General features: G+C 39.4%; 5 protein-coding genes, 2 long non-coding RNA genes and 3 other non-coding genes across 12 annotated transcripts; 4 read left to right on the top strand and 6 right to left on the bottom strand.

The window, feature by feature from the left end:
• Positions 1-119: 119 nt before the first annotated feature.
• LOC124350911 lies at positions 120-528 on the top strand. The gene is made up of 2 exons (XR_006921271.1): positions 120-262; positions 355-528. It is a non-coding gene; the product is annotated as an uncharacterized LOC124350911 (long non-coding RNA).
• Positions 529-599: 71 nt separating this feature from the next.
• Positions 600-671, top strand: Trnaa-ugc. The gene has a single exon. It is a non-coding gene; the product is annotated as a tRNA-Ala (tRNA).
• A 1035-nt stretch (positions 672-1706) lies between these two features.
• Positions 1707-3826, bottom strand: LOC124350644. Its single transcript, XM_046801436.1, has 6 exons — positions 3651-3826; positions 3434-3547; positions 3189-3352; positions 2970-3124; positions 2298-2903; positions 1707-2225 (listed from the first exon to the last, which is right to left on the bottom strand). Exons 2-6 carry the CDS (start codon positions 3503-3505, stop codon positions 1864-1866), a joined length of 1359 nt encoding a protein of 452 aa, XP_046657392.1. The 5' UTR covers positions 3506-3547; positions 3651-3826; the 3' UTR covers positions 1707-1863.
• Positions 3827-5392: 1566 nt separating this feature from the next.
• LOC124350647 lies at positions 5393-8005 on the top strand. Its single transcript, XM_046801440.1, has 6 exons — positions 5393-5577; positions 6007-6111; positions 6183-6346; positions 6415-6593; positions 6660-7235; positions 7303-8005. The coding sequence occupies exons 2-6, from the start codon at positions 6028-6030 to the stop codon at positions 7644-7646; spliced, it is 1347 nt and encodes a 448-aa protein (XP_046657396.1). The 5' UTR covers positions 5393-5577; positions 6007-6027; the 3' UTR covers positions 7647-8005.
• Positions 8006-8171: 166 nt separating this feature from the next.
• Trnap-ugg lies at positions 8172-8243 on the bottom strand. Its single transcript has one exon. It is a non-coding gene; the product is annotated as a tRNA-Pro (tRNA).
• An 86-nt stretch (positions 8244-8329) lies between these two features.
• Trnap-agg lies at positions 8330-8401 on the bottom strand. The gene has a single exon. It is a non-coding gene; the product is annotated as a tRNA-Pro (tRNA).
• Positions 8402-8567: 166 nt separating this feature from the next.
• Positions 8568-12115, bottom strand: LOC124350553 (CUB and sushi domain-containing protein 1-like). 3 transcript variants are annotated; one of them, XM_046801313.1, is made up of 15 exons: positions 11981-12115; positions 11783-11911; positions 11521-11712; positions 11205-11453; positions 10954-11139; positions 10712-10882; positions 10419-10652; positions 10166-10357; positions 9798-9911; positions 9682-9741; positions 9467-9616; positions 9347-9406; positions 9156-9278; positions 8907-9087; positions 8568-8847 (listed from the first exon to the last, which is right to left on the bottom strand). In XM_046801313.1, the coding sequence occupies exons 1-15, from the start codon at positions 12036-12038 to the stop codon at positions 8622-8624; spliced, it is 2325 nt and encodes a 774-aa protein (XP_046657269.1). In that variant the 5' UTR covers positions 12039-12115; the 3' UTR covers positions 8568-8621. The 3 variants fall into 3 exon arrangements, with proteins under 3 accessions (XP_046657269.1, XP_046657270.1, XP_046657271.1); XM_046801314.1 differs by having other exon boundaries at positions 10419-10640; XM_046801315.1 differs by lacking the exons at positions 8568-8847; positions 8907-9087 and having other exon boundaries at positions 9170-9293.
• Positions 12116-12737: 622 nt separating this feature from the next.
• On the bottom strand, positions 12738-14434 carry LOC124350681 (DNA-directed RNA polymerase II subunit RPB1-like). The gene is made up of 3 exons (XM_046801480.1): positions 14381-14434; positions 14221-14287; positions 12738-14046 (listed from the first exon to the last, which is right to left on the bottom strand). Exons 1-3 carry the CDS (start codon positions 14399-14401, stop codon positions 12974-12976), a joined length of 1161 nt encoding a protein of 386 aa, XP_046657436.1. The 5' UTR covers positions 14402-14434; the 3' UTR covers positions 12738-12973.
• Positions 14435-16294: 1860 nt separating this feature from the next.
• On the top strand, positions 16295-17243 carry LOC124350928. Its single transcript, XR_006921289.1, has 2 exons — positions 16295-16450; positions 16590-17243. It is a non-coding gene; the product is annotated as an uncharacterized LOC124350928 (long non-coding RNA).
• LOC124350796 (protein spaetzle-like) lies at positions 17016-17881 on the bottom strand. The gene is made up of 2 exons (XM_046801624.1): positions 17824-17881; positions 17016-17750 (listed from the first exon to the last, which is right to left on the bottom strand). The coding sequence occupies exons 1-2, from the start codon at positions 17839-17841 to the stop codon at positions 17157-17159; spliced, it is 612 nt and encodes a 203-aa protein (XP_046657580.1). The 5' UTR covers positions 17842-17881; the 3' UTR covers positions 17016-17156.
• Between the last annotated feature and the right edge of the window lie 223 nt (positions 17882-18104).

The following is an 18104-nucleotide window of genomic DNA, read 5'->3' as shown; positions in this document are numbered from 1 at the left end:
AATCACGCCACCCTTGACGCATAAATTTCCCGATTTTACGACTTTACCCTCTTTAAGTCTGAGTTAAGTCGAGTTAAGTGAGTTGACGGAACTGTCAACTCATCCGGGGGTGGGTTTAACACAGGAGTTCTTTCCCTATCGTTTTCTTCTTTTTAGGTCACAACCCGAACTCTTTTTCGTATAAAAGGGTGATCTTTTCCTCTTACTTTCTCCAGTCTCTTCTTCATCTGTTTGCGACCTGATACTCCCGGTGCCCGACTAGGTATGTTTACTCTTTCCCTATTCCATATTCATTATTGTTGTCATTTCGTTTTTATTGTAACGGTTTTCCTTATTTGCTATTCGCAAATACAGCTTGACGTTGTGGAGGAGCGCCGCCATACTTGATTTATTGTTTGACACTTCTACACAATAACCCATACCGGTAAGGTATTGTGTATACGTGTCACAACCTTACGGAATATTCTATGGGAAATTTGATGGCATTATTGATGTAGTAACAAATATATTGTTGAAATGAAAATTTTTTAAAAAAGACAAAATTAGTAAACAGTATAAAATTATAGAATTTATACCAAGCCCGAAAGCAATTTTGTATCGGGGTTGTAACTCAGTGGTAGAGTGTTCGCTTTGCATGCGAAAAGCCCGGAGTTCAATCCTCCGCAACTCCAATCTTTTTTTTATTTTCTTCTTATGTTTTCTTGAAAGTGTCGAATCAAACTTGATCTTTCAAGTCTCAATCATATTTCGTATTCACCTTCTGTTTAATTTTGATTATTTTATACTCAAAAAATAAAATAAAAATTGTGGGTTGGGCCCATTTATGACCAGAAAAACGAACATTCAAGTTCAGTGTAGATTAGAGAATCTACATGTAAAATGTCGTGTAATTTTTCGTTTCTAGCTCCCCCCCCCCCACTCCCTGTCCTTTCGGTTATAATATATTAAACGTGGACCAATGGGAACGTCTTCGAAACATCACGCCACCAGCCACCCGGTGAAAAAAGACCAAAGATTACAGAAGTGAGAAGCTTCACACAAAAGGGCGTTATTTTTTCCTTCTTTCTTGTTTCCTTCGTTTCGTATACGAAAGTGAAAGTCTCACGAAACATCACGCCAAGTTATTTCATCACCGGATGTCGTTCGATCCTCTGACTGATAAATGTTTAATTCAGGTGTGAGACTTCTCAAATGCATGATGGAATGATAAGTACGTAAGACAGGAAGATAAAATATTGCGGCTTCGTGATCTACGATTTTAGGACAGTAGTCTAGAAAATTACGAATCGAATCAAGGGGTCCGCAACTCAAATTTACTACAATAAAAAAGGTAAAAAAGCAAAAAAAAGTGAAAAAAGGAAAAAAAAAGGAAATTTACTTTACGTGCTAAAAGAAGGGCGCGCGCGAACGAACCCCCCCTCCTCCCCATCCCCTCCCTACCCTTTTATTTTCGCTTGAAGGAAAGCCTATCTCAAAAGTAAAAAAGGAAAAATAAAGCAAGGAAAAAGTAAAAAAAATAAAAAGTAAATTTGAGTTGCGGACCCCTTGAATCGAATAGTTTTAACTTAAACAAATATTTTCATCAAATCCTTTTATTCAAAATTTTAATCAATACAGAATTATTAACCTTTGGATTATTTATATTCCTGATGGCGATAAAAATTATTAAAATCATTTGCGGTTTCCATCTCTATTTTAAAAAGAGATTCAAATTGAACGATTGTATTCAAACTTTAAGCTCCAAATACCTTATTGAATGAATGAAAGAAATAATGAAGATAAAATAAAGTCATCAAGTCAAGAATAGATTACGAGTCGAATGATGTGGCAAGATTGGACAACGTTAGACAATAATGCGATAATTCACTCATTCTCTGAGCAGTTCCTGCGTCGTCTTTTGGCACTGATGGCAGCAGGCTGATTCATATCTAACAAATCGTCATTTGTTCTGGAACGTCTCCGAAATTGGTCTTGGAACCCAGAGTCTTGCGACCCTTGACCATCAGGAGGTTGACTCGAAAAGGCCACAAGATAATGGGTCGAGACTGTGCCATTTTGGATAATCCGAATGGCAGGTGATAAGTCAGAATCCTCGTCGGCCATTCGGAAAGACTCGGGTGCGTCTGGCTCCCGGCCATCTTCACAAGGCTCGGTCAAACACGAGTCACGAATTAGATCGCCTTCCAATTTATTAGATTCTAGTTCATCAGACGACTCGACCGATTCTGTAAGGTAAAAACAATCGTGACTGTTATCACAATGAAATTTTCATTTGTCAATTTTATCACGTTTTTTACCTGGTCGATCGATTATTTGGGAATTTGATCGATACTGCGAAAGGCGGACGTGACGGTGGCTGTAACTTTCGCCGCCAACAGACGCTCTCCTAGACGACAGGATCTCAGGATCGCTGGCCAATCGAACCAGTTGGCTGGTGGATGACGTCCGGCGCAACATTTCCTCTGATTGGCTCCTAACAAGGACAACATTCATGGACATTCTGGACGCTGATGGCGTTGGCTCCCACGTCGAAGGGATCGTTTCAGTCGATCCGTTGCCGTTGGAATCCACATCTTGAATGTCGATGAAAGGAACCACCTGTTGTTCATCGGCTTCTGAATCAGATTCGTGTCGAGACTGGCGACGGCCATCAAAATGGTCGTCGTAGTTGATTGGAACGGCCCGGCTGAGATGTTCGGCCACTTCGACAATGACCATCGGGTCCGAAATCCGCACCGATCCGAGAATGGCGTGATCCGTTTCATCATGTACGATCAGAGGAACGACTTGGTACCTGCCCAGTGGATCTTCCATCGTGTATGCAGGTGGTGCGGATGGACGTCTTCCGTATTCGGCTAAATCTTCTTCTTCCTTATTGCTCGAAACCGGTTGAATGTGACGACCTACAAAAGAAAAACCAGAATTTGAAACAAAATGTTGTCAACTTAATTACTATAAAATCAACTTACAATGAAGGAAAAAGGCGATACAGGCTATCGTCAAGAAGAGAACACAACCCAACCACACGATTCCCGTCCACGAGAAATCGGGAGTCGAAACGGTTTCGTTTAATGGAAAACATTCCATGGAACGTCGTTGATCGGTCAAATCGTTGGCTTGATACCTGTAAAATGGTAAATTGATATTCGATTAAAATAAATACTTAAAATAATAATGAGTTAACTTACCCAGGTAGGCAAATTCCGCAATCATCTTTATATTTGGCACAAATGGGTTGACCGGTCGACGATTGTGCCGGCTGGCGGTGGAATAAAACATCGCACGGAATACACCGTTCGCAATAGGATTGGAAACAAAAGTAACCATCCCCGCAATCGATATCTTTATCGCACTATCGACGAGAAAAAATAAACGTGATTATATTATTGATAATAGATAACACAAAGTCTCTCGGACATTCTTCCAAACTCACCTCAAGTAGGATCTCCGCAGAATAGGAAAAGGACACGAAGAAAAGCAGGATGAAGGCACGCTGGAACACCATTTTTTGATGGCGTTTGGAATTCACGATTAGCGGTACCTGAGGCTATAAAAAATAGAAAATGTCTGTGTTACGGTGATGCAATAGATGTTAAGGATGACGCAATCAGGAAGAAGAAGCGTGCCGGTAATTAAGGCGCGATGCTGACCTCTTGAGTTCATTTAAATCACTTTGTGGAATAGAAAATAAAGCCGATGCTTTGGAATGGTAAGAAAATTCACTGTCAATAAAAGATAATTTAACTTTTTTTAATTTTAAGAACTGGAGGCTTCAAGAGCACGTCCACTCGCTGACAAGGTTCGTGATAGACTGTGGTCCACCAAGCGGCAAATGGGCGATTTATTGGTTCGCCCCTTTAGTGTGTGTAAGATAACGGGAAATAACTTTCTTCTTTGGTATTTCATCAGCAATTGTTTTGGCTTGACGAAAATGACCCGTGGGTCATTGACTTTCGCCTTTTTTTCATGTCCACGTCGTACACGTCAGTGACAGGCGCAAACTAATTTTGTTGGCAACAATTAAGGGCTTGTTACTATCCAGATATTGTGACCTATTTATGCTCATCCATGACGATTAATTTTCAACAATTGGGTCAGAAATATAGAAGCAGGATTTACTAATCATTACTCAAGGTCATTTTAATTTTGAATATTTTGATTTGACTCACTATAAAGCTATTTTAAATTATTAGTCATCGTGATTATTAGTCATTGTTTTATTCATGAGATAGGTGATATCAATTTGGACCCAATGCAAATGTTATCAGATGCACTAGGTGAACTTATCACTGTGAACTATCTTTGAATAATTATTCTTATATATTTAAATTTAATGTGCTTATCTCTGGTAGTTTGGCCTTGACAGCTCGTGACAGCCCAAACAAATAAAATACGTAAAAAGACACCACGGGACTTTGCGGTCCATTTATAGAAAGTAAAGATGATGATGCAATTATTGCCAACATTATACTCTTTCTCTTATTGTCTTTGTTCATTGTCATTAATTGCGCCATTGAATCTAATATTTCAGTTTCAATTGACAGCTAGGAAAAAGCGTCAGATTTCCGTATACATGCAACAACTTGTTTAAAAGAAAAACAATGGAGGGTTAAGGGTTCATGCGTTAAAAAACCTAACCCACCCAGACCAATTTGTTAAGGCCGTCGGATAAAAGTTAAGTTTTTCACTTGGCCCCGTGCGCCGACCCAAATGAACCCCGTCGTGACGCCCTAGGCTTTTTCGGACAAGTCCGGACTCGTCTGAAAACTTTCAGTTTTTCTACTTTTTCTTATTTTTTAATTTTGATAATCGAAGGTAATCTCCTACGTCAACCATCCCCTTTGTTAAAAAGGTAATCATGTTTTTCTTCTTTACGGATGCGGATAAAATAATTTCCCATTTCCCGTATGTAAAAATAAAAGCGGGTTCTCTTTTTTTCCGCTTGATTTCACAAAGAAGATCATGGTGGCTCTCGCTCAATCAATTTACAATCATTTGTTCCATGGAATTGAGCTAGCTTTTAAGAGGATTAAACACAAAAGTTTTTCTATTTTTCCAACAAAATAAACATGACTCACTTGTACCTTTCTGTAGAAATTCTTCTTCCAACTGACTCACCTCTACCTGACTACCTGAGATTTTACCTGCTCCCGTATGTATGTATGTATGTATGTATTGATCTTCCAGGTGTTGTTTAGTGGTCCAGGATATCCCCTAAATATATCTTTTCAAGGGAGTGTTATTGCACAACAACAAGTGGGTCAAGTTCGGAAAAAGAGGCGCCGTACTTTTTGATGTGTGCATATGGGGAGTTGGGTGGTGGAAAGGGCGGGGCATAAAATCAAGGAGGGCAATAGAAGAGAGAGAGGGTCTACAAGACAAACCTAACGTGTCTGGACTTGCCCGTTTTATATTTTTTAAGAATATCTCAAGACTACCACACGATTGAATTTGTCAGTTCTCCTAGCAACCTGTTGCCGTTCACAAGTGTCTTCGCTATATCGCTTCACCAGAGTTATTTTTCGCAAATTTTCACTAGGATTTAATAACACAACGGCAAATATTGCATCATCATCGGTAAGCCTTTTTTTAACTGTCAGCGTTGGAATGTCGTTGTCTGTGATAACGACATTTCTATTAGCCCACTGAAATTGTTGAGATAAGAATCGTTGAAGTTAAATAAATTTGCAATTGACGTCAGTAAAGACAAAATCGACAACATTCGCTTTTTTAGAAAATTGTAAAAGTACGTTAAGAAATGTGAATGACTCGGTAAAAACGTCACCTGAATGGAATGTCTCCGGAGGCTCATGGTCAATTGATCTTGACGGTAGAAACCTGTCCTCACATTTCTCAACCATGACTCACTTGTTTTTGTATACCTGATTTGAGGTCAGAGCAGGGCCAATCACCTCCTCAGCAAAAATAAAAGTTTCCCTTTTCATTTTTTAAAAGCAGTTTAAACATCCAAATTCTTAAAAGTATTTTTGCTCTCTTTTGTTCCAGACAAGGTCAACTCATTCCAACATGTTCATCCGACTCTGCTGGATGATGGCCCTGTTTCTTTTGTTGACATCGGCCGTCAGTTCCATGAACATCCCCGCTACGGAGGTAGAAATAAATATTTAAAAAAACCAGTCCAGACCTGTCGATTTTTTAACAATTCTTTTTTTAAAATTTAGTGTAAACGAGATGCTGACTGCACAGTTGGAAATTATTGTTTATTTTCCATGTGTGAGACTTGCCTTCCATGTGAGCAAGTGTTTTATCGCCGTTCTCCGGTTACAGTTAACGGCCGGATCGGATGTGCTAGAACAGCAGACGATTGTGGCGTGTGTCTTCCTGGGTAAATTAATTTAAAAACTTCTTTTTATTTTAAATCAACACATTTTTAAAAATTAATTTTATGCACAGATATCAGTCAGAAGATTTGACGGGTCAACGTCATTCGATGAAATGTTATCCGAACCAAAGTGAACCGCCAGCAGATTATTTGAGTGACGTTAACACGATTGGTTCTACAGTGACGTCCATTATTATCTGCGCAATCCTGGCCACACTTGCCGCCGGCAGTTGTTTTGTTTACGTTAAACGTATGTCAACGCAAATTATTTCACTTTTAATAAAGATGTTTTAATCATTATTTTTATTCTAATCAGATCGCAAAGTTGAAACGACACGACCGGCTGTTGACGATTCAAAGGATGAAAGTCGCAATCTTGTCGACCGCCTTCCACCTCCTTACGAAGATCCGGAAGAACCGGCCAACTGCATCCTGGCATCTGAGCCCGTCTACACGCGAGTGATTGTCCAACAGGACGTTCTCAATCAAGCCACACCCATCCATTATTATCACCGTCATCCCAAGGTAGAATCTCCTGATATGGACGAAGATAACGCCAATCTGCCAGGAGCTGAACCGCCAATCGAAGATGGAAATGGATCGACTGAAACTATTCCTTCGCTATGGGAACCGAATTCCGTCCTGGATCTTCACGTGGACGTACCTGAATCGAATTGCACACCACGAATGAATACTATTCTAATCAGGAGCCAATCGTTGGATTTGCTCACGCATCACCCTCATTCTCATGCGGTACTGACCGCAAGTAGAAGTGATCCTACACTCCCGACCGACTCCAGGAGAAGACGTTCCAGCGGAGGTGAATCTTATGCCCATCGTCACGTTAGACTCTCCATGCACCGACTTCCTACCACACCTGTTGTATCTCCTGGTATGTCGTAATCGATCCTGGGATTGAATCATTTTCTTGAAATTAACCAATTGTGTTCTTTTTATAGCCGAACAAAATTCGTTTATCGATCCAGCTCATAATGTGCCTCAATCCCGCTCAACCGACCAGTGCCAAGAAGACTGCGAGCCCACCGAGCCGCAGGCTTTTGTTTTTGATGATTCTCAAGTGTCCGCCAACGTCTCATACGAAAATGATATAAACCTCTCCACGTCGATTCTCTCATTCACCGGATCTCTTTATGGTCACCAGATTTCTTCGTCGACTCCTACCGAAACCGGAAGAGGATCTCAGGACTCGGGATTCTTTGACCAATCTCGAAGACGTCCGGCTACCGACGAATTAAGTTTCGGTCTTGCCTTGTTCGTGAAACGACCTCGCGAATTCGAGTGATTTTTTGTTTATGACTAGTTGATTATGTGTGTGTTATATTCTAGTTAGTATTATAGAAACGTATTATCGTGACTAGTAGAGATGGAATTGTAAAAAAATAAAAATGAGTGCATCTTGCGGGTGATGATGGAGCACATTCGGGCTTATTTACAGCCGCAATAATCTATGGTTCTTTTAATTCGATTTGCTTGTTAAACTTTTACCCTTTTCAGGGTACCCAATTTCGGAAAAAAACGTGTATTTTCAGTTTTCAATGGAATGTTTTGTACATAGTCAAACGTGATTAATAAGAAACCGTGTTTCTTCTATTCTCTGCATTGTCATGTTTCTTGTTCACGAATAAAGTCATTACGAAATGATATCATAACACCTTTTCTTTTTATTGGTTTGCCCTAGTCTTAAGCGATGCAAGATGTCTTTAAATAATAGATCTGAATAAAGAAAAACGGTGGGTTATAAAAATGTCTTATTTGATTAATGGTGAATCAATTAACTTTGTTATCTTGAGGAAAAATAAAGATTACTGGGCTCGTCCGGGATTTGAACCCGGGACCTCTCGCACCCAAAGCGAGAATCATACCCCTAGACCAACGAGCCAGGTGGAAGAACCAACAAAAATTCACGATTTAAACAGAACAAGTGGTTGCCTCAGGGCTTTCTTGAAAAAGGATTACTAAAAGTTTGGGCTCGACCGGGATTTGAACCCGGGACCTCTCGCACCCTAAGCGAGAATCATACCCCTAGACCATCGAGCCTGTTGAATTTTGAGGATTATTCGATGTCTACAATCGATTCAGAAGAATATCAGATGAGTCCTTGGGAGATCATACATTTCTTCTACAATTGCTATAAATAAGGTGAATCAAATGTAGTCCAAAAATTTGTAGTACCAACCCAAATAAAAAATGTTAAAATTTTTATTTTTCTTTTATTATCAAACAGTCAACAAAGCTGGTATAAAATTATTTTGCGGATCTAGAAAGTTTCCACGTCTATTTCACTTTCGCTCGATTCGATTAGTTTAGTGTCGTATGTCGAATAAAATGGCTTTGTCATGTATCCATCAATCAAGGCTATGCAAGGACCTTCATCCATCTCTTCTGAATAGGAAATGTAACTCTGGTTGTAATCGTCTTCAACGATCGTCAAATTTCTTCTACTCTCGTTAATCTTCTTTGTTTTATCTGCTTTCCTCATAAGCCTAAAAATTAATTTTAGGTTACATTGGGTCAAAAATAATGAAATGACAATGTTATTCACCTTTTACCAAACACGACAGAGACAGTAATTAGCGCCAGTCCTAAAATTACACCCATAACGATACCCGAAATTACATAACACTCAAGGCCTTTGGTTTGATTAACACATTCAAACACTTCCGTTTCACCCCATTCACCGTTTTCTTGGCATATTAGTTCTAGAGACGTTTGGTCATTATAATCTAGTTGAAAATGAAAGAATTTCAACGTCATTTTTTCGGACGTGCATAATTAATAGCCTGCGGCCTACCTTTGATAACCAACTCGTCTGGACAGGTAAAATTGTGTAACCCAATTTCCCAATGGCGTTGCTGGATGATGGAATTATTCGCACCGCTTGGAATCAAGAATGGAGGGCTCCCACATAATATCTCTATAATTTAAGGAGCTATTATTTAATTACATGTAATACAGTGGCCTTATTTTTTAGGATTGAACTACTTTGACATTGCGGAAGCTCTGACGTCCATTCTTGATTATCACACCGAACGGTCCTATTTCCTAGAAGAAGAGAAATAAAAATGAGCACGAGATTTCAATTAACTTTTATAGCAGAAATACCTATAGCCCGGAATCCAAACTGACAGTAGCAAACAAGACTAATGCCATGGTGAAATACTGTTCCATTGCCAGTGGCATCATAAAACTCGTTTTTACGATTGAGCATGCAAAACAAGTTGGGTGGCATAACAACACTCGGACAAAACGTAACTGAAAACAAAAGTTAATTGTCTAAATTATTATTCAACAGGTAAGTTAAATAAATATAAATTTACCTTTGCAAGTTGGAGATGGGGTAGTCCATCTACCATCAATACAAGTGGCAGCGTTACGGCCTGCGCGTAATCGAATTATGTAACGAATTTTTAATTTTAATAATTTTAAAAGTTACCTTGTAGTTCAAACCCGTGGTCACACTTGTAACGCACTTGATTAAATTTCAATCCTTTATTTTCATAGTTCCAGGAAGAATGACTGCGCTTGATGGGCTGTGGACAATGTTTTCCTGCGAGCACAGACACGCAAACGACATATTCAGGCAACTATAGTTAATTTCAGACCGAATCTACCTGTCCCCCCATAGAGAATACTGACTAAAAGTGTTGTAGACTTGTACCTATTTTCCCGAAGGAAATGGATTTTAAAAATTATTTGCACCCCCCGCTTGCATAATGGTTTTTCCAAAAACAGTGGGGAGAGATCTTATGCAAACTAAATTTGATGTCATATTAGTTAAATCAGAAATGAGGTCAAACGTACTTTCACAGATTGGGAATCTTCCTTTCCACATTCCATTTTCGCATAGAATTTCAGCTGGATCTGCATTTTGCTGATGGAAACCTTTACTGCATTCAATCGTCACAGTTACTCCGTTTTCGATTGTATGGTTCGGTTTGATGGAAAATTTCATATTGGGAAAGAGATGAGGTCGCAGACAATAGAACTCACGATCTAAAAGTTTTAATGAAATGTCAAGCAGATATTGACATATTAAACTATGAAATTTGCTCACGGCGGTAACCATCTGCTTCTATTTGATAGATGAATTCAGATCGTTTGAAAATGGCGCGCGTCGCTAAGTCCTGGTGTCTTTGAATTGTCACATTAGAACAACACACAAAAGGTACTCGAGGGACAAAGTATTGTTTATTCGAGTATTTGCCAAACGTGCCGTTTGCTGCCCAAATATGCCGAGTTCCGTTGACAGACGTCGTATAAACGGACAATTCCGTACCTGTAGAAAGTTCTAATGCACCAATTAACATTTTTTTTAAATAAAAAGATAAATCAATGAAATTAATTCACCAGAGTGATATTCCAGTAGAGTACGGTTGATGCAATATTCAGCCTCGAATCCATAAGTAATCATTTCCATCTCATCAAGACGCGTTGCATTTGACAGACGATCGGCCGGCCAATACAATTCCGTGTTTCCCATGCGATGGATCAGTTGAGTTTGTGGTTGAAATTTTCGAACTTTTCCACAAGGAAAAATTATTTAATAAAATAGAAAGTTTATTGCGCAATAGTTAATAGACGGACTATACCTAGAACACACATGGGCGTATTTCCACTCCACAAACCATTATGTTGACAGACTCGATCTGGCTGCCCGATGAGTGTGTGTACGTCATCAGAACACCTGTACGTTACCTGTTGACCGATTAGGTAATAGTTGGCATAAGGTTCTATGGTTTGATTGTGATGGGCTTCCGGAATACCGCAAACTCTAACTTGAATATATACAGGAAGGCAATTTATATGTTTAATTTTATGTTAATGAATTAATTAAATTCACCTGGGTAAGAATAGAGTTTGACGATGTTTGTAAAATCGCATGTTTCGTCAATGTAAACTTCTCCAACGATATCCACAAATTTGGCATCGAATCCTGGCCGGTAACTTGTCGTTAAAGCTTCGTCAGGATGGTAACAATAAAACGTGTGATATCCATCACGGTAATTAAAGTCGTGACATCGGGTGGTTTCTGACCGGTTACTTGATACGTGTCTCGTTAAACTAACCCGAAGCGAACTTGATTGATTTCCTATGTACGTCAACTATAATTACGGAATATGTTTTGATAATAAAATTATGATTGAGCGTGTTATTACTTGCGGGACCGAGCGTTCTGACTAGGACGGCATAAATATTTTGAATTGTATCTAATTTAATCTGCCAATGTCCAGATTGGCTATAAGTCGTCGTCGAATCGTTCCAGCAATTGCCAATTAAATCGCCGTCAAAGAATCTGTTGCCGTCCAAGTAAACTTTAGTTGAATTGTTCGGCTGCAACAAGTTTTCGGCTACGATTGGATAAACACGAGCTTGTTATTAATTTATGCGCGTCTTGATTTCATTTAATTAAGGTTATACCATTGTGACAGTAGTTTACAGGGGTAGCGTCACATTCAAAAGGAAATGGAACAGACACTTGAGAATGATGACAGAATGTGTTGAGTTTCACTGGTGTTGAAGGCGGACACGATATGGCTGCATGATAACCTTGTCAAACAACAAATCAAAAATAAGATTCCAATAATAACGACAAAACAGCACCCATTTGATTTTTACTTTGCACTAACGTGAAGAAGAAAATCAACCAACAAGGACTAGTTTTCAAAAATTCCATTCTTATTTAGTTAACAAAACTATAATAAAATTGTTGGTATGGGCAAAGAACATGTTTTCAATGTGTGACCATTTCCCGAACTGCTGTCTGCGTCAAGATTAATATTAGATAGAATACACTTATCATCCAGAAGTCTTTAGCGTCACGAACTCACGATAAGATTTAACTGCCTATGCATATCCTTAGGGTGCGTTAGGTTATCTCCTTCCAAATATTTTGATGCCCTAGTTGAACCACGCGGAGGAGCGCAATGATAATTTTCTATGTTTTAATTTGAAAGAAAATAATTAAGATGTTTTGAATTCTTTCGTGACATTTGTAAAACTGTTATCACGCAAGAGATAAAATATTGGTGAATGAAAAAGATTAGGTCCCAACGAGACTCGAACTCGTGATCTCCTGCTTACTAGGCAGGCGCTTTGCCATCTAAGCCATGAGACCGTGTCGGTTTCCAAATTTTTAGCCATCAAATTCTATATTCTATAAACATGTTTTATTCTTTCTGTTGTATAGAGCAGCCCAATGGAAGACCAATTAATTGTTCAGTATCTACTTCTAGCTGGTAATTTATAAAGACTCGCGGCTTTTATTTTTTATTATTTAATTTTTCTAGACGCATTTAATAATTCAACATCCGTTCTCTCGCACCTTTATGCGCAATTTTCATTCTCTTCCATGTAAATAAATAACACTTGAAAATTAATTTCAGCAACAAAACCAGTTTTCTTTATATTTTTGATTGCAACTATTATACAATGAGTATAGGGCACAATTCAAACTGTGGATCTGCATTGTAAATGTTAACATTCAAGTAACCGGCTTGAAAAATAAAGATTGACTATTATAAAGCAATAAGAAAAATTTAACAGGATCTTAGACATTTCAATTTTCAACGACAATTCGTGTGGATCAGCCAGTGAACTCACGTTTAACGTTTACTTACCATAGCCTTGTTGTTGAGGTTGGTAGGATTGTTGAGGAGCAGAGTAAACTGGAGCCGGAGCAGAGTAAGCTGGGGCTGGAGCTGAATAAGCTGGAGCTGAATAAGCTGGAGCAGAATAGGCTGGGGCTGGAGCAGAATAAGCCGGTGCTTGATAAGATGGAGCTGGGGCCTGGTAAGATGGGGCTTGGTAGGAAGGAGTTGGGGCCTGGTAAGAGGGAGCAGGAGCTGAATACGACTGCAATGGAGCACTGTACGAGTGTTTGGGAGGTCCGTAGCTGGACTTGGGCTTCTTGGCTTTAGGAGCGCCATAACTGCCCTTTGGTTTCTTGGCTTTGGGGGCTTTAGTAGCTTTGGGAGCTCCATAACTTCCCTTGGGCTTTTTGCCTTTGGGAGCACCGTAAGAATACTGAGGGACTTCATAAGTCTCTTGCGGGGCTTCGTAAGACGGGCTGTACTGAGCAGTAGGAGCGCTGTAAGAAGCAGCTGGGGGATAATAGGAAGGTGCTGCTGGAGTTTGGTAGGATTGAGGAGCCGATGGTGAGTAAGAAGGAGCCGGTGGGGAGTAAGGCGCTGGTGGAGAGTAAGCAGGAGCCGGTGGAGAGTAAGCAGGAGCCGGTGGAGAGTAAGCAGGAGCTGGTGGAGAGTAAGCAGGAGCTGGTGGAGAATAAGCAGGAGCTGGTGGAGAATAAGCAGGAGCTGGAGAATTGTATTCCGGTGCCGGTTGTGAGTATTCAGGAGCAGGGGGGCTGTATTCCGGTGCTGGAGGAGAGTATTCAGGAGCTGGTGGACTGTATTCAGGAGCAGAAGGACTGCTGTAATAAGGAGTATCGTATTCTTGGGGTCCTTTTGGGGCATCGAAAGACGAAGCTGCCTGATGTTCTTCATACGGTTGCTGCTCCTGGTACTCGGACGGTTGAGCATCGTAAGAAGGAGGCGAAGCATACTGTTGGGCGTAATACTGTGGGCTCACATCGGGAGTGTGAATCGGGATGCCAGCACCGTGTCCGTGCTCGTGTTCATGATCGTGACTGTGGTCATGATGATGTCCGTGTCCGTGTCCATCGGCTGCAATTGAGATATGTGTGTCAAAATACAAGTATACTAGCCTACTGAGCACTAATAACAGTTATAAAGTCAGCTCATTTCTATAGCAGTATCTACAGTTTTGAAAATTGGAAATTTTCCCTTAAGCCGTTAATTCTGGGACTGTAAAAAAGGTCAAAATTAAAATTGACTAACGTGATCGTTTTTCGCGATTGGGTTCAGCCAGAGCATTGGCCAGCAAAAGGCAGAAGAGCACTAGAACCTTGATGCAATAAAACCGGTAAAAAATTAAAGGTTAATTCAAAATTTGTATTAAATAACTGAATTATATGATAAAATGAAATCCTGTACTTACTGATTGAGTATTGAGTTTCATCGTTGCTTTACTGAGTTGTTGCTGGCAGTGGAATGTGACTTTTGGAAGAGCGACTCGTCTCTTATATACCCATATTGCTGCTCCCGAATGGTTTTGCGGTGATGGCGGTGACCGGCGTTGGTGGTGAAGTTCCAATTGAAAGAAAGAGAAAACCAAACATCTTTACCGCAGCACTACCATATACTATAAAGTAAAATAGGTCTGCCATCACATCGGATGTTAGAGGAAGAAAATGAGAAATTAGAGCCAACTCTATCACTCATTATAGTGAACGCAGGTGGCCACAAGATGCCATACACTCTCGGTCATCCACAGAGCGTCATCAACTTCACATCGAGATCCCGCACACACTTCCTCCTTTCTTATATCTTCGGCTTGCATTCATTTTTAATCAAGTCCCTGAAATGTACATTATTCAAAACTCTTCTTTTCTCGACGAAAGCCAATACAGGGGATTTTCCTGGCCCATTCGAATTTACCCATCAGCGGTGAAACGATTCTTTTCTCCTGTGTGTTAGTCTGGTTCATCCACCTGTCCTGTATAGCCCACTGCCTTGGGCGTTAATTTTTATTATATCACCTCATCTCAGAAAAGCCGTGAGGATATAATTTATTATGCGCATTGCTTTCCAGAATATAACTTACGAATTAACTGTTGAGAGAGAAAAGATGAGCCTAATAGTCTATTACTCTGTCAGATATAAAATTCCTTTCCTATATTAATGACATCCGACAAATAAAAAAGAAAAGCAGAAACTATTAATAATTTATATATACATTGGGTTTTTTCTGCTGGCTATAATGTTCAATACTTTCAGCGAAACGAGAGTCTGGGGATTTCCTTGGAAACCAAAAATATATGGCGTGTGCAGTAATGCGTTATTGCGTTAAGTTAAAGCATTGCCATATCGTCTTTTAGTATTCGTTGTAATTTTAGCACAGCGAAATATAGGCTAGGCTACGTATTACTATTCCCGTCACTTATAGACGAACAGTATTGGTGAAGCGAGCAAACAGTTAGAATTCTAGATATTCTATAATTCCGATTATTCCCACCTTTATGCGTGCGGTACCGGTGTGCTACTAAAGAAGAAAATATAAAGGTAGAGTTCTGTCAGTCAATAATAGGTAGTAGTTTTACCTGAGCCCAAGCAAATGGTTGAAGTCCAATGCATCCGACCAATTATCCCGTATTCGATTTAAATTCTTTCCATGTTTACGACCTATTATGACCGGAGCTTAAAACACCTGATCAGCCACCTGTTCTTACTTGATTCAAATTTTAAAATTCAAATTTTCAGACTTTTCAATTGCAAAGTTTTGGAGGATTGGTATGTTTTTTCATTATTAATTTATTATTATTATTATTATTATTATATTTTCAAATGAAAATTTTAAAAAAATGTGTTTTCAATTTCAGTCAGCTGACAAATATAAAAGTTAGAAACAAAAGAGTGCCATCATGGCGGTGATGATAGAAATTAGAAAGGCGCGTGATGATGTGAGGTCTGAGGTTTCAGTTGTCAGGTGAAATTAATTTGTTTGATTTTAAAATAGCTGTAACTAGTTCAGTGTAATGTTACAGCCTGTTATATTTATTTCCAAGCTTTTTAAGTCAGTATGAAAACGTCAAAAAAGTTTAAAGAGTACTATTGAATCGAAGGCAGCATGGTGAAAGTGTAGAGATTAAAGGCAGATTGCATAAGATATCGGCGAAGGATTTCATTTTAAATATTGTGAATAGTGTAGATGCATGAAAATATTTTCTGAAATTAAAATGTGCCCATGCTATCTCAAGTGGAATATAACTGTGTTTGGAGTGCTGCCTCAATGTTCGTGGAAGATCGGAAATTGTGTTGGTGAGTGTAGCCTGGTGTAGGGTCTGCTCATTTATCTTCATTGTAGCATATCTTAGAATATAGAAATAGGCTATCTTAAACCTACTTGTGTGTCTTCTAGTACATTGATTTTCTACTTTGTGAAACAGGTACGCTTACCAAATGTCTGCATAAAAAATGTTTGCTTTGAAAAGCTTCCTGATATAGCATGGTAACTTAGTTTCGACTACTATTCTTTCTTCTGGCTATGATAGATGCTTTCTTTATACATTTTCTAGAAACTAGAAACATTAAAAACATGACGATTTCAACTATAAAACAAAATAAACTAGTCAAAATGTTATTTGAAGGATAGAAGTGCATGCAGTATGAACTACACGAATGAACTACACATGGGAAAAAGTATTATGGTATGCAATTTTACAATTGTCTAAGATCTAACTTCGTGCAAGTATTACTAGTAAAAAAACAGCGCACTTTCATTTGCGGTGCAAATCAAAATAAAAGCCCCTAGCACTTCTTCCAATTACAAACGGAAGAGTCATTGCTGAGAATTTGAAGGGTTTTGAGCAAGCCGTTCGTGTCACGTTTTAAAAATCTAAACATAATCGTGTAGCAAACTAGCAACTGCTCCAATTAGTAGGCTACTAAAAAATTATTCAATACCATACCGTATAGCCTAATTTTTATTCGAATAATTGCTTGGGAAATTTAATCTAAGCTTTCAGAATTTAGAATATTAGTTTAAAAAATAAAAGTAAGATTTTCAAACCTTGACTGTTAATTAACACTGTTTATTTTTCGGTTATGTAAAATAATTTAATTGATTATGTGTAAGTATTTGGTTAGTTTTCCTTTGCTCTTGATCATGTGCCACTACTCAATACGATGGACACAGTTTTAGTTGATGCGTTTTTTTAAAGGTGGAAAGCTCCGACAACGCAACCGCACGATCCGGGCAACTTGAATTTTTCAATGGCGAAAGGGAAAGCGTAGTCGTACGGGTTGTAGACCAAGAAGCGATGGAAAATATTTTTCTGGACGCATTTTGACTCGTAGCAGGACGGTACCAAGGGGCAGGTGGCACCCACGACCACGTCGCATTCTTCAATTCGAGCAGTTTGCGTGTACTTGATGCCGTAAGACTCGACGCCGTTGACGATGGTCCGCCACTTGCCGTCGACATTGATGGCCCGGAAAGGACGGATGTAATCGGTGGAACTTGGGCAGAGATAAGATTCGTCGTTCAACTTGTCCAGTCCGTCGACAGAGTTCTCAGTGTTGGCCAGTTTGTCCTTGTAGAAAGCCAAGACGGCCTGGTAATGTTGGTCCAGGGCTTGTTGCACTTCATGTTGGGGATATTCAGAGTCTTCCAGGCACCAGGACTTGGTCGTGTTTTTGGCGCAGTGCGGAATCTCGACGTACTCGTACTTTGGCTGAGCACCGTAAACAGGTGGTCTGTAGTTCGGGTCTGGCGAGCAGAGAACTCCGACCGTCAAAGAAGCAAAAATCTATAAGAAGAATTAGCGCATTTAGTAGAGAATTGTTTTTAATGTATTTGAATGTTGATGTGAATATCTTTACCATGAATTGAACAGACATCGTGATGCTGAGTCTCGTAAGATGTTCTATTTGCTTTGCTTTTCTGGTAACAACTAATTCAAACAAGATGAGACCGCGCCTTTATATACCAAACATGTTTCACATTGCCAATAGAGTAAGAGCTCTTTTTTTTTTTTAAAGTTTCCGATTGACTAGGCAATTTCGTCAATAGAGATTGAAGTGGAAATTGGGTAGACCACAGCTCAACTATGCGAAATCCAAAGTCACTCAAACTGAAACAATCAGTCCGACATTAGACGTTT

Source organism: Daphnia pulicaria, chromosome 7 (assembly GCF_021234035.1).
Source record: "Daphnia pulicaria isolate SC F1-1A chromosome 7, SC_F0-13Bv2, whole genome shotgun sequence".
Classification (NCBI taxonomy): domain Eukaryota; kingdom Metazoa; phylum Arthropoda; class Branchiopoda; order Diplostraca; family Daphniidae; genus Daphnia; species Daphnia pulicaria.
This window is presented reverse-complemented; position numbering and strand designations above follow the sequence as displayed.